The following is a 13741-nucleotide window of genomic DNA, read 5'->3' as shown; positions in this document are numbered from 1 at the left end:
TGGGGTTGGCTTCATAGACTCCAGCTCCAGCAAAGAGTAATTTTGTCCTCTTTGGATAGTTTTACTTTCTGTATTCATAAGTCTTGATGGGGTGCATTTTTTATTACTCATTCATTTCTAGCTGGGGTCACTCATTGTGCCTTTTAAAGTGTTATTAATGGTATCATCATTCTAAAAATTAAGTCTTCATGCTCCAGTTTTGCTAATATTGTCACTTAGCACCAGAGCAGGCTAAAGTATAATGGGGGCCTTAAATGTTGAGATGTGCTGTGCTCCCCAGCACCATTTAAAAAATTCTGTTTAACACTAATTAGCAGCTATCTGTGCCCATGAGTCGCATCTGTACAGTTCATCGGTTTAGCTCTTAGCGCTTCACCTTTCTTCCAAATATGGTCGCTTCTGGCTATCACTTCTCCATCTTTTATATGCAGTCTTTGGTCTATCCATATTAACAGACTGCAAAGCATTCTGGGTGCTGTAGGATATTCTTTTTTGGAGGGGAACAGCTGGTACCAACACAAACATCCCCCTCTGTTGTACACCACCAGTTCAGTGAATAAAAAAGGGTAATTTACTTATAAATCCACCTTTTAGGTCAGCTGGAGCATTATTAAGGCTGACTAGTGTGCTCTTTTCCTCAATGAGGTGAGGTTATGTTCACCTCACTGATGTCTTCTTTACCTGCAGTCTAGATGTAATCTTGAATCTGTTCCTGTAGCTGCCCCAAAACACAGGGTGAATAAGAAGCGAACATAATAATCTTCATAGTATAATTTTCTATTTATATCCAAGACTATGTAACGTTTACGTAACCTTTAATGGTTTTGTCTGAGTGCACCTGAAGCGTCTCCTCCTGATATTTGTGCCCCATAAATAGAAAAAACGCCGTGACGCAAAGCAGGCCTCCAAGCAGCTCATCTCCATACAGCCTCTAGAGGAGAGGAGGCTATTTAAACCTGTCCGAGCTCTCAGCTCCAACAGAGATGAAGACGGACGGTGTGGTGCAGACCTTCAGCGGGAGGAAGCAGAGCCTGATCGAGGACGCGCGCCGGGAGCGCGGAAGTGCCGGCGGCGGCGGCCCGGCGGGCTCCCCGGGGCCCTCCAGGTACGGAGACGGCTTCGTGTTTGAGGAGAAGGACGGCAGGGTGACCCTGAACGTCCTGTTCGCCCTCAGCAGCGAGAAAAACGCGGGCTTCTTCAAAACAGGGAAAATATTTGAGGTGAGCCTGAGACTGAGGTGTGGAAGCACTTAATTAAATGCATAGACTCTTGTGACGATTTTATAAATTAAATGTAAACTTTAAAAAAGCATAAATTTCAATGTTAAGCATGTCTCAAACACTCTTGAATCGTGCGACAGAGGCATTTTTCAGTAAATGAAGCCAGATATCACCATTAAATTTCCTCATTTCTTTTAAGGACTGATGAGTTTGTGACGTGTAATAATGCATTAAATTTATAAATATGCATTAATTCGCACATTTACAGAACAGAAATCTGAAATTTGATTAAAGCCAGGTTCAAATGTCTTGCTTTTTTTTTTCTTTCTTTCTTTTTTTTTTTTTTTGCTTTGTTGACACTTGTACTTTGATAACCTTATAAATTAGAAGGAAAAAAAACTACAGAGAACCAGAAGCAAAGCACATTTTTCCACATTTCATGGTGTGCAGAATCCCTTACAATAAAACTTTCAGAAAATCCAGAATTACTGCAAAGTTTAAAGCTGGTGTTACTGAAGAGGGAACGTCTGGATAAAAGGATGTCAATTATCAGGCATTATTGCTGCTGTAGGAAAAAGTCAGATTTTTATTAGGGATATCACCAAAACTACTAATTAATTTCATTTATGCAGTTAAATTGTACTGCTGTCTTTTTTTAACCAAGACACTCTTAAATTATATTTTTAATGTCAAGAATCTTGTTTTTTCTCCTGGGTAATGAAAAACAAACAAACAAAACAACGAATTTGTGTTTGGTAAGTGAAGATTTATTTGGTGTGGGTGGTTTGTCTTGAGCAGCCTGTGAAGCTCATGGAATGAGTGACAAATAAAAAGATTTTGTTATGTTTATGAGGTAAAGCTAAAGACCAGCAGAACTGAAAGAAAAACCTGAAGGAAAAGCAGGAAAATTACATCTTTGTACTTTTTTAAATCTCTTGCAGACATTTGAAGCCAAGCTTCTCCACATCGAGAGCCGAATGGGGAGGAAGTGTAAGAACAGCACGACGGACCTGGAGTTCTTCATGAAGTGTGAAGTTCACAGCTCAGACCTGGACGTGTTCGTCAACTCACTGAAGAGAGTGGCTGACGACGTTCGCTGCATGCCAGAAGAAAAGGGCAAGTGTCTGATCATTGATTCACCCCAATGCTTTTATCATGTTAGCACAGGACCCATTAACCACTGCATGCGATATCAGCCAATCAGACGGATGGCAGGAGCACTAATTAGTTTGTTTGCGCTCGACCACAGTGCCCTGGTTTCCCCGACAGATAAAAGACCTCGACAGATGCAACATGTTGATCACCAAATTTGATCCTGACATGGACCACGACCATCCAGTGAGTGATTACGCATCTGCTCCTAAATGAAAGACAAAAATAATTTCAAAATAGAGCGTAATGATCATTATTCATTTATTGCAGGGATACAATGACCCTGAATACAGAAAGAGACGGGCCGTCATCTCTGAGCTGGCCTTCAGATACAAACAGTGAGTCCCTCTACGCTGATGACGTCTGAAAAAGTCACGTTTGGCATTACCGGGTTAAAAGGTTTAGTCTAAAAGAGGAGAAAAGTTTGAAATGTGCAGCTGAAATGATGCACAGGCTGGTGGAATTGTTAGCTGTTGCAGCACAAAGAAAGAAGTGATCAGAAAAACACCACATCAGATGCTGCAACCCGCAGGTGAAGCTGTGAATAAAAGCTGGATGTTTTTAACTCTATGCCGCCCCCTACTGAGCACCTGGACTGTCTCCACTTGTAATGTCTTATCTATACTGTGCAGATTATTGCTTTGACTTCAGGATATTTCAATTGAAATTTTAATGCCATAGTTTCCTTATTTTTATATATATCTTACCTTTATATCTTTCTGGGTTAACTGGTGACGTGAATGCAGTCAGATCCAGTTTAAAAATAGTTTATTGAACATATTATTGAACACGTGGGGACTGATGTTTATGAATATCCTGCAGGGGGGACCCGCTACCTGTGGTGGACTACACAGCAGAGGAGATATCTACATGGTGAGGCAGCCCAGCCTGCACAGTCATGGCTGTAGATGCACTGTGGAGGGGGCGATTACATCACAGTGATGCTCTGGTATGGTTGTGTTTAAAGGAGGCAGGTCTACCAGCAGCTGAGGAGCATTTACCCGAGTTTGGCCTGCAAACAGTTCCTAGACGGCCTGCAGCAGCTGGAGAAAGAGTGCGGCTACGGAGAGGACCGTATCCCTCAGCTACGAGAGGTGTCGGCCTTCTTGAAAGGTGACACACTTAAAAATTAAAATCTGAACAGATTTTAACTCAGACGAGTTTTAAAAGTCTCTAAAAGACGAAATTACACGTATAAAGAAGAGAAGTAGTGTTTAAGATATCACTCTTTTTAAATGGATTATAAAAGTTCTTCACTTCTTCAAACAGCTTTTTATTTTCTTGGCTATTTTCTCTCATTAGTTAGGTTTCATTTAGACACATAAGCAGATGAAACGTGATCCTTTATATGTTTTTTTTGTGTCACAGGTACTGATGCATCTTTTGATGCATTACAAGTGGGGAGTCTGGGACGACAGTGCTGTGTCTTAATGCTGTTTTTGTGTTAATTAAAGCTCCTTGTTGTGACAACAAGGACTGAAATGAAGTAAAGACGCAGAAAGAGAAGATACCAAAACGGACAGTTTATTTTCTTCTCTTTTTTTCTGGTTAAATTCAGAGAGAACTGGTTTCCAGCTGCGCCCAGTAGCCGGCCTGCTGTCAGCCCGAGACTTCCTCGCCAGTTTGGCCTTCAGGGTGTTTCAGTGCACGCAGTACATCAGACACTCCTCTGCGCCCATGCACTCCCCTGAGCCGTGAGTTTTTAGTAAGACCTGAACTGTTTCTTTATGCTCTTGGCTGATTTTACTTTGATAATAAAGATCACACCGCTCCCACAGAGACTGCTGCCACGAGCTGCTCGGCCATATCCCCATGCTGGCAGATAAGGAGTTTGCCCAGTTTTCACAGGTGACTGAACTGTGAGCTTGTTTTTATTCTTTGTGTGACCTTAAATAAAGTATGAATTAATAAACTTGGATGTTTTCAGGAGATTGGACTTGCCTCACTCGGGGTTTCTGATGAGGACATTGAGAAACTGTCAACGGTACGATTCTCAGCCTCAAAAATAGAACATGTAAATGCAATGAGTGATTTTTAACACATTCATGCAGACCTACAGCTTCACTCTTTGCAGTTTAATGGCCTTCAGTGCCATCTAGTGGTAAACACCTTTAATCAACCCTTTTTTTTTTTTCTTTTTTTTTTGCACTCTGCAGTTATACTGGTTCACTGTGGAGTTTGGCCTCTGCAAGCAGAACGGGGCAGTAAAGGCTTACGGCGCTGGACTTCTGTCCTCCTACGGAGAGCTTGTTGTGAGTTTCCTCACACACAGATGTCCTCTGTTTCTGCATTTACCTGCTGTGCTGTCTGACACTGCTGGTGACCTGTGTATCCAGTACGCCCTGTCCAATGAGCCCGAGTACAAGCCGTTTGCCCCGGAGGAGACTGCGGTCCAGCCGTACCAGGACCAAACCTACCAGCCGGTTTACTTTGTGTCTGAGAGCTTCGAGGATGCAAAGATGAAGCTGAGGTATAAGCAAAATATATATAAGCACATAGAAACCCTCATCAAATGTTCATGGAGGTCCCCACTTTTTAATAGTGTATTATATATCCTATATATATTATATATTGTCTTCTTTTTGGCACTTGTGATGGACATAGAAAAGATGGACATAGCTACAGTGACATCACCCTTCATTAATGCAGGTTATGAAGTCTCAACTAGAAGTAACAACATTTGAATGAGAAGTTGGAGTTAGAGCTGCCGACTATCTGCCTCCACTAGTTGAACTCACAAGGTGGACCTCTCTACTGTGTCTCTGCTTCTCTAGGGAGCGTTTTTAGGGGAAATATCTGACTAATAATATGTCCTGCTGTGAGGTGTAGACCATCCATATGTTTGTGCTTCAGTTTGAGTGAAATTTCAGTATTTCATTTGTTTGTCACTTGCACTGATTAGCAGATATTTGTGCCTGTGAGTGGCACCTGTACAGTTTAGCTCACTCTTGTCCAAATATGCTCCCTTCTGGCTCTAAAAAAAACATCTGGCAACCACCAATCATGAAAGAAAATTAGTATTCTGATTGGTTGTTGGAGGTTAATAATAATAATAATAATAAACTTTATTTATAAAGCACACTTAAAAACCAAGGGTATGCCAAGGTGCTTAACAAGTAAGATGGAGTATAGGAGGAGGATAATAGAAATAGGACCAAAGCAAGTACTAAGTATGCAAGCAGATAACTGTCACTGATACATAGGAAAGCAAAAGGTACAAAGCAAACAAGAATTTAAATGAGCATAAAAGTGCATGATATAAAATCATAAAAGAAATATTAACTAGAGGGAAAGGCAAGATTGAATAAGTGGGTTTTTAATCGTGATTTGAACAGTGCAATGGAATCAGATGCGCGGAGGTCAAGAGGAAGGGTATTCCACAGTACCGGGGCAGCCAGAGCAAACGCACGGTCACCCCGGGACTTCAGTCGAGATCTGGGTTGGGTCAGAAGTAGTTGAGTGGCAGATCTGAGTGTTCTAGCAGGAGTATGTGGTTTGAGAAGTTCACTAAGATAACTTGGCGCTAATTTATTAATAGTTTTGAAAGTAAGGAGTAATTTTTTAAATTGAATACGGTGCTTTATGGGCAGCCAATGCAGGCTAGCTAGGACAGGAGCAATATGGTAAAATTTCCTGGTACCAGTCAAAAGGCGGGCTGCTGCATTTTGGACTGTTTGCAGTCTAAGAAGAAGAGAAGAAGGAAGACCATAGTACAAAGAGTTACAATAATCCAACCTGGAGGTCACAAAAGCCTCTCCAGGTCCTCATGCGGAACATAATGCCTAGCCTTAGAGATAAGGCGCAGTTGGTGGAAGCTAGATCTCACTACAGCAGACACTTGCTTATCGAGTTTGAGTGAGCTATCCAGCAGTACACCCAAGTTACTGACATAGTCACAAGAAAAGCTAGCAAAGGAACCCAGGGCAGCACAGAGTTGGGCACGAGGGATTTTACTGTTGAACACCACAATCTCAGTCTTCTTATCATTTAAAACGAGGGAATTACTCAGGAACCATTCTTTGACCTCCCGCATGCATTCTTGAAAGTGGTGCAGGGACACAGCAAGGTCGTCAGTAAGTTCAAAATAGATCTGTATGTCATCGGCATAACAGTGGAAGGCGATATTGTATTTTTCAAAGATTGCACCTAGAGGGAGCAAATACAATGAGAAGAGAATAGGGCCTAAAACTGATCCTTGAGGCACACCACAACAGACCGGAGCGGAGGAAGAGGAGAAGGTGCCTAAGTGAACTGATAAAGATCTATCAGCGAGGTATGATTTAAACCAGTCGAGGGCAGTGCCTCTAATACCCACAGTGTGCTCAAGTCTTAGTAATAAAATGTTATGGTCCACCATATGAAAGGCCGAAGAGAGGTCCAGTAAAACTAGGACCATAGAGCGTCCAGTATCAGTGATTACAAGAATATCATTAAGAACTCTAACCAACGCTGTTTCAGTGCTATGCAATGGCTTAAAGGCAGATTGAAATTTCTCAGCAATATTGTTCGTGTCCAAGTACGCTGGAGCTGGGAGAGAACTAGTCTCTCCAGGATCTTGGACAAGAACGAAAGCTTAGAGATCGGTCTGTAGTTTGAAAGGTCATAACAGTCAGAATTTCTTTTTTTAAGAATCGGGTGGACTACAGCATGCTTAAAAGCCAAAGGAACACAGCCTGAGAGCAAGGAAAAGTTCATAAGAAATAGGATACTAGGTCTGATTACATCAAAACAGTCCTTAGCTAAACGAGATGGAAGAATGTCAAGCACAGTATTGGTGTTATTCATTTGAACAACTAGCCGCTTAAGAGTCAAAAGTGACACAGGCTCAAACTGGTGGAAAGTTGAAATGCACTCAGGAATGGGGAGAGGATATAAAGCAGGGGGAAGGGAGGACTTAAGAGATGAGACCTTTTCTAAAAAGTGAGTTTGAAATCGCTCACAAAGAGCCTGAGAATAAATTAAAGGCATGTCCGGGGAAGGGTTAACCACAGAGTTAAAAATTTTAAATAAGGTACGGGGGTTATGGTCATTGGCCAGGATGATTTTGGACAAGAAGGACGCTTTGGCCGTTTTAGCAGCACTTTGGAATTTTAAGCGGCTAGTCCGTAGCATGTCATGGGAAACCTGAAGTTTATCTTTTTTCCACCTTCTCTCAGCGCGTCGACACACGCGACGTAAGGCGCGCGTAGTGTCATTAAGCCAACACTGAGAGTAGGTTCTAGGGCGCTTCATCTTAATGGGGGCAACAGTATCAAGGATTGAAGAAAATAGCAATAGCAAGGAATTAGCAAGGAATAAATGGTAGTTGCTGGGAAAATAATTGCTAAAGTGCCAGTCACACAGGGCCACAGACCAGTTACCTACCTGTTGGGAGTGTGGCCCACAAAAAGGCCAGCCACTATACTGAGATTTAAGTAAACACTGCAGTCAAAAATGCAGAGCACAAGCAGTTTTATTGGTTATGTAAATATGCAGGAAATGCAAATAGATAAAAATGAAAAACTACAGGCAACCTGCTAGCAATCAAAGCAATTACTAGGAGGTTTTTGGTGCAGCACCATCTTTGCAACCAATTTCATCCAGTGAGTGCCAGCCATTACCACTGCTAACAACACTGCAGTATACGTTTCCATAGCAACCTGTGGTTGTATCACATCTAGTATGGTAGACAATTCTACCAGTGGGCATGACATTGGGTGAAAAACCAATCAGACAGTCTGTAGTACTACAGTTGATCTCAGTAGAATTGCTGTTTATTATACCCAGTAGAAAATCTCCAAAGTGATTTCCAGACATGTCTGGTCAGTTAAACGTTGTTCTCTTTCTAATATTTGTCTTCAATTTGTTTTATGTGCACAGGAAATACTCTGCAAACATCAAGCGCCCCTTCACAGTCCGCTATGACCCCTTCACCTGCAGCGTGGAGGTCCTGGATCAACCCAGTAAAATCCAAAACGCCCTGAGCCAGATGAGGGAGGACCTCAAGACCCTGCACAGCGCCCTGGAGAAGCTCAGCTCGTCTTAAGACCGGGGGAGACATTTTTATAAGATTTCTCCTCCTTATGTAGTGAGATTTGTAAGGCTCCACTGGGCCATTTAACTGTGTGTATAAAGTAGACCATGTAAAAAGACAATAAATGTTTATTTTCATGAAAAACTCTTTGTTGTTTTACATTTCAATCTGAAAAAAATGCGCCGCAGAGGTGGTTCAATGTTTGTCAGCAGGACTAATCGAAGGCAAAGGCTGAACCACTACAATACAGGGCTCCCAGACCATTTTCTAGCTTTTAATTCCAAACCGACTATTTCCATTTGGAAAATTCTTGGAAGTCATTTATCTTCACGTGTTATTAAGCAAAGGGAAGGAGCTAATTATGAATGATTTAAGTATCGTGTTCCCTCTTCTGGTCAAGGCCAGAGCCAGCACTGAGGCCCAACACGTCAGCAGGGCCAGGTCGCCGGGACCTCACAGCCGACCACAGCACGGTCCGCAGGGCTGCGCTGCTGACAGACGCTCTTCTCTCTTTATTTCTCTTTGGAGAATTTGGCCTTCGGGGTTTTTGATAGACGTCCAGCGTTTTGATCTCCACACCGGCGACAATGCATATCAAAGCCGTGCACGTCAAAGCTTCCCCTTGAGAAGACAAATCATCTCCATCTGCAGGATTCATAAAGCATCACCAGCATCAAGACGGTGGCTGGCAAAAGCCTCGCGCCGGCCACCTTGTGTTGGGAAGCTTTCCCTTCCCATAATTCCACTGTGCAGTAAATCAAGCCTCCCTGGGAAAAGCTTGTGTGTGCAGAGGAGAAAAAATTGTGTGCAAAAAGAGAGGGCTAGGGAGGGGGGGAAGAGTAATCTGCTGCTTTTGAAAGTGTGCAGCAACGCACACACTAGCACTCTCCAACCAAATGTTTCACACTTTATAATTTCTTGTAACCCGGCGACCAGCAGAAGGGATCCAATGAGATTCTTGCGCTTTGCTTACTCGCCACAAATCCCAAATGCTGTGTCATCCCTGTATCATCTAACCATGAGTGTTTCCTTTATTGATGTCAGGGCCATCTCATCCCGACGCTGGCTCGGTTGCTTCTGAAATCAGGGTCAGGAGGTTCACTGCGTCCTCAGTAAGATAGTCTGTGAGGCACATTAAAAGTCCATCCCAGTCCTCATGGGTCCGTTTTGCACTAATGCACCTCACTGGACCTCAAAGGTAAATATGTGCACCTTTTTTCTCCCTAAAAAGGTACACAGGTCATGAACCACCCTTTATTTTGCCAGGAAAATTGGGAAATAGCTGCAGGGATTTATTGAAATCTGTGCTAACATACAAGTAGTACAGTATACAAGGCACAAAATAGTATTTTGTTTTGGGGGTTTTTCTTTTTTTACAATCACATGACCACCTTTATTCTTCAACACAGCCTGAACTGAAGGCAGCCTTCTTTGAATTTCTTTAAGTAGTCTTCAGGAATAGTTATCCAGTGTCTTGAAGGACATTTAAAGCTCTTCTTTGGATGCTGTATGCCTTTAGATGATCCCACACTGCTTCAGTAATGTTGAGGATGTGTGTTTTTCTATCCAGAGATGCTTTTACTGCATTGGCAGTGTTTGGGATCATTGCTGTCAATCAGAAACTTTCCAGATGGTATTGCATGTTGGATTAAAAATAAAAAAATTCATAGTTTTCCGTGACAAGATCTCCAACACCGCTGGCTGAAATGGAAACCAAACCATGACAGAGCCTCCGCCATGTTTTACAGATGACAGATGACAATTTGAACCAACAATTTTCACATTTAAATTCATTCAATTCAATTCAATTTTATTTATACAGTGCCAAATCACAACAGTCTCCCCAAGGCTCTTCATCACTCCATCAGGCCAGTTCTTGTGTAAGTTTGTATACCTCACTCTTTTCAGCCAACCTACTCTGATGAGGCATCAGGGAACAGCAGATGGATCAGATGAATGTATAATGTATATGTCTCACAAAATCCCACATCTCTCCGATCTTTTTTCCTTTTTCTTGAGGATATACCTTTCAGATACTGTTCTTCTTCTTCTTCTATACAGACATGGATAGTTAGTAGTTCTCTGTTAGTAGACCCGGTTAAGAGTATGAAGGAATGATTCTAAAATACATATCTATAGAAAATTGTCACCAGAGGTTCAAGACCAGTCACATTACATAAGGTACAAACTTTGGGGCACAGTAACTAAAAGGGTAACCTGATGATGAGGGTCCTCTAGGTTGTAGCAGGTTTCTTCTCTTTTCTTCGAGTGGTACGTCGTCTACACAGAAGACGGCCCCCCCATTTCACATTTTCTCATCACTATTAGTCATGGTCTATGATGTGTACTCAAGTAGTAAAATGACATTCACTGATCAGTTATAATCTATGTGTCTCACAAAATCCCACATCTGGACGTGCCCCCAGCACTGCCCCAGCCACAAGGTGTTGTAAGAGTATTTCATGAATTAAATACTCTTAAGAATCACTTGGGAAAGCCTTATAGATAAATAGATAAAAGGAATAGTTAAACATTTTAAGAGACATTTTATCTGAGTCACTATACTATACCTGTGCGTGAGGAGCTGAAGTCAAGTGAGGGAAGGCAAAGCAAAACAACACACCTCTGAAGCTGATTAGCGGTTCCTTTTTTGTTCACTTCAGTTAGTTAATATGTTAAACACAGACAAACATCTGCCAGCCATCATTAGGTGAAGCCCTGGAAGCATCTGCAACATCTGGAATTCAAACAAAGTCAACTTTAGAGAAGTGTGGTTTTTACAGCAGCTTCACTGACGCTGAAGTTAAACAGAGAGAACAAGAGACAGAACAGAAGTAAGGAAATAAGACATTCATCGGTGATTGGCTGGACTTACCTGGAAGACCAGGACTCCAGCTTATGGTAAATTTATGATGGAGAAGGAAAGTTCAGTGTGATCTCAGGCACTCAGTTGAATTTGTCTTTCCAGCTCCAGAGCAGCAATATGCAACTACTGCATGGTATTAACTTTTTGTCCTGTGTTAAAATATCTAACTAAGCAGAATTAAAAAGCACATTTACAACCTGGCACAGCAGCTCCAGAGGCTGCTGGCACCGATTCTCAAAGCTAAAGTTAAAGTTAAAGTCATATTATTTCAAATACAGCCCAGTTGGATCCAAATATATGGATTTTCAGAACAATTAAATTAATGAGTAAGAACAGATTTAATAAATTACTTACTCATTATTAGATGATGAACAGCCAGAGGCGTCCCAGTTTTTCTGTTTGGTTTATCCATCCATCCTTCCTTTCTCTTCCACTTATCCTTATTAGGGTCATGGGTGGGCTACCCCAGCTGCCATAGAGCGAGAGGCAGGGTTCACCCTGGACAGGTCACCAATGTGAAGCAGGGCTAACACAGACAGATGACAACCATTCATACCCACATAGTTAACTCCTCCCTGCAAATGATGTTACCAAGCTAAGGGTCTAGCTGATGCCAGTGGATGGGTAGGTGGTTTTAAGTATTCCTGGGCCTTTGACAGTCAACCATCTAACCTCCCAGTGCCATTTCTGTTTCCGTTGTCCTTTATTCAGGCTTTGAAGAGACCACTCCCATCATGCCAGAAATGTTTCATCAACAGTTTTTTTTTTTTGTTTGATTTCAGATGATGAGATGTCAAGGTTCAGTGAGTAAACTCAGAAGTGCAAAAGCACCCAGCTGAGTTTGCTCTTTCGTTCAAACGTGCTCATAAAACTTTAAATCGGGTGGAGGTACAATATAGACCTTATAAAAGGATAAACCGTTGACACACAGCTTCCATAAAGTGCATACTGGCTGCATCAACACTTCAGATGATGAGCCAACACCACCCTAAAGCAGTGATGGGACCCTTTTTCACTGACTCTTTCTCCTTACTCCATCAAGATCAGCATAATCGCTTCATTCTGGGAAAGCATCGCAAACAAACCAGGCCAACCACAAGATTAAATCAAACACCAGCCTCAAAGAGCTCTAATCTCTCTCTTTGTTTCCTGCCCTATCATGCTCCTCATTATTTTTATTTTGCTCTCTTTGTGTTGAGCCCCCGGCTTAAAGTTGGCAGGGCCGCAGAAGAATTATCTGGGGGCAGGAGATTAGAAAGAAGTTTGTGAAGATTTGAAGACGGCCTGATCTCGCTTTCATCCGTTTCACAGTTTGTTATTAGTCCACACAGCACCGCCACCGCAAGAGATCAAGCTTCATTCAGGTTACATCAAAAGGTAACGCCGGGGTCATCTGAGTGACATCTGAGGACTGCTTTCAGCAAAGAGAAGTCCACACAGCTCATGAACAAGATTAAGCCTCCCTGCTATTCTGTCAGGCAGCCATCAGATGGCGACCTTGAGTCACAGGATTTGTAAACCCGCTCAGGATTGAGACTCGTGTTTGTGATTGCAGCAGGCGGAATGTGCACACATGAAAGGGCATCTTAAACCACTAGTTTATCCTTCTTTACAGGACTACTCTCGGTCTGTTACTGACTTACATATGTGACATGAGTAAAGGAAGTCAGTTCCTTTCAAAAAGAAGCCAGCACTGAATTGGAAAGAAAGGCTTCAAACTTAATTAAAAAAAAATCCACTAAATCGTATGCACTGTCTCACTAAATGGCCTTGAAGTAATTTTAAAACATCTGGGACCCTTATTTTAGGCTGTAAATGTAGACGCCTGAGCATTGCTACCCCCAGTTTGGTCCAAGACGACTGTGACAACTTTTTCTCATGCTCCTGGTGCCTGAAATGAGAGGGAGGCATTTGTGACGATGAAGATGGAAGTGAAAGCGTACGAGTGGGGAGGGGAAGAGTCCAGGCAGGGTTCAGTGATTTGTGACAGAAAGACAAGGTTCACAAGATAGTAGTGACACCTGCTACGATGTGCCTTTTGGAGACAGTGGCACTGATAAAAAGACAAGAGGCCAAGCTTTAGATGTTAAGATCTTCATTGGGAGTGATCGGAATGGACAGAGTTAGTAGATCAGAGGGAACCGTTTGCAGACAAAGTAAGAGGAGCAAGGCTGACATGTGCATAGGAGGGATGGTGGATATGCTGGACAAAGGATGCTGAAGATGCAAGGGAGGAGGAAAGGAGGAAGGCAACAGAGAAGATTTAGTGAAGGAGGACACGCAGAGGGTTGGAGTGACAGAGGATCCAGGGGATAGAGTGAGATGGAAGCAGATGATCTGTTGCTGCCATGACCACAAAAGGGAGAAGCTGAAGAAAGAAGCAGAAGTCTCTTTATTTACTTCATATTTTGCAGTATTTGTGTGTATTACTGGGTCATATTGGCCATGACATCAAAAGAGTCGCGTTTTCCTGAATAACAACTGTTAAAT

The 13741-nt window shown here is 42.3% G+C and overlaps 1 protein-coding gene across 1 annotated transcript; it reads left to right on the top strand.

The window, feature by feature from the left end:
• Positions 1–37: 37 nt before the first annotated feature.
• th2 (tyrosine hydroxylase 2) lies at positions 38–8535 on the top strand. Its single transcript, XM_040035758.1, has 13 exons — positions 38–735; positions 878–1220; positions 2162–2336; positions 2470–2558; positions 2643–2710; positions 3195–3245; positions 3340–3485; positions 3931–4066; positions 4151–4220; positions 4300–4356; positions 4529–4624; positions 4709–4842; positions 8232–8535. The coding sequence occupies exons 2-13, from the start codon at positions 984–986 to the stop codon at positions 8395–8397; spliced, it is 1425 nt and encodes a 474-aa protein (XP_039891692.1). The 5' UTR covers positions 38–735; positions 878–983; the 3' UTR covers positions 8398–8535.
• The last annotated feature ends 5206 nt before the right edge of the window (positions 8536–13741 follow it).

Source organism: Simochromis diagramma, unplaced genomic scaffold (assembly GCF_900408965.1).
Source record: "Simochromis diagramma unplaced genomic scaffold, fSimDia1.1 OVJJ01000816.1, whole genome shotgun sequence".
Classification (NCBI taxonomy): Eukaryota; Metazoa; Chordata; class Actinopteri; order Cichliformes; family Cichlidae; genus Simochromis; species Simochromis diagramma.
Note: the sequence above shows the minus strand (reverse complement) of the source record. Positions and strands in the feature narration are given on the sequence as shown.